This window comes from Anneissia japonica, unplaced genomic scaffold (genome assembly GCF_011630105.1).
Source record: "Anneissia japonica isolate Jap-2015-1 unplaced genomic scaffold, ASM1163010v1 scaffold292560_len1414_cov342_single, whole genome shotgun sequence".
Lineage (NCBI taxonomy): Eukaryota > Metazoa > Echinodermata > Crinoidea > Comatulida > Comatulidae > Anneissia > Anneissia japonica.
The window spans coordinates 1-1,414 of NW_022718805.1; the positions used below are offsets into that span (position 1 = coordinate 1).

General features: G+C 34.1%; 1 protein-coding gene across 1 annotated transcript; it reads right to left on the reverse strand.

Annotated features, from left to right (window-relative positions):
• Positions 1-818: 818 nt before the first annotated feature.
• LOC117110630 (dual specificity protein phosphatase CDC14A-like) lies at positions 819-1,228 on the reverse strand (the record flags this gene model as incomplete). The annotated part of the gene is made up of 2 exons (XM_033253397.1): positions 1,088-1,228; positions 819-979 (listed from the first exon to the last, which is right to left on the reverse strand). Coding segments are annotated over exons 1-2 (262 nt in total), but the record flags the coding sequence as incomplete, so codon positions are not given.
• Positions 1,229-1,414: the final 186 nt, after the last annotated feature.

Consider the following 1,414-nt stretch of genomic DNA (forward strand, 5'->3'; position numbering starts at 1 on the left):
TTAAGAAAAGAATTAAACTTTCCACATGACGATCCGTTGTTAAGAAACATTGGCGTTTTTCACTTTTATAGATCTAGTCAAAACTTTGAACATATGCCATTGATTTGATCAGCCTGCTCTCATTTGACTAGAGACAACTACACATAGATAATACATCTGTATTATGAGGTGTATATACCCACTCATATGGACGCAGTTTGGCCTCGAAAATCACAAAACAATTTGCATCGTTAAACAAAGTGGTAGATAACTTCAAAAGGGAAGGGAAAACTGTTAATCTAAGGCCATATTTGTGAAATATGGCGTAAAATAAGTTAGAATACCAAGTTTGACCTTGATAGCTATTACCAATCTCGAGTTATAAGTTTCCAAAGTTGAAGTAAATTGCGTTTGCACATCTTGAAGAATCTGAGACGGTCATACAGGAATTTTTTGATAAAAAGTTGTATTGCAAAAAATAGGAACATGCATATTGTGAACAATTTGAGACCAAAATCAAGTCTCTCTGACCAGTGGTTATCGAGATACAAGCGCCCAAATCAACAGGCAGCCATTTTGAAAAACGGCCCCAAACGGAACTTTCCCCCCATATCTGGGAGGTATATAGGAGCTATATTTTATCTAAATTGATCAATCTTGCCAAATCCATCAAGGAAAAAAGGTATCCTAAAATTAGTTACGGATCTCATGAAAATGACTCTACTATCAGTAGTGCACACAAAATATTGTGACCAACTTACCCTTAATTTCCTGACCTAAATTATAATAGGTAAATCAAAGAATTTTTTTATATAAAAATAAATTTTCAACAACTTTACTTGTGTATGTCACACTTACTTTGTCTGTCTTGTCTGAATCATTGATACTAATGTCATCTACTGCAGTCAAGATCTGTGATACACTCTGCCGATTCACTGCACGTCCTTCTCTTGCTTTCTTACGATAAATATCACCTTGTACCCACATACCAGCTTGTTTGCTGAAACAACAAAATTCAGCATGAATTATTTAGTAGCAGATAAAGGGGCATTAAAAACTATTTTTTAAAAATTATATAGTCACATCATGTAATATAATATTAACATACTCTTCCATAAAATGTTGTTGGGGACCAATGACAGAACCAGGTCGGCAAATGCGCAACCATGCTATTGCTTCTGCTGCTGTGAATCGGTAGTGTTTCATCATGTAACAGCCAATTAATGTACCTGTTCTTCCCAGCCCAGCTGCAATGCAAAATAGAAAGATTTTTTTAGAAATTTACAAAATTCTCAATAAGACAAGATGCTACATTTGAACTTGCATGGTGCCAACTAAAGAAAAGAATTTAATACAAAGTGTACTTCTTTCCATTTTAATTAAATTAACAGAAAAACACATTTACACTTCATAGTATTTATATGATTCGGAGTCA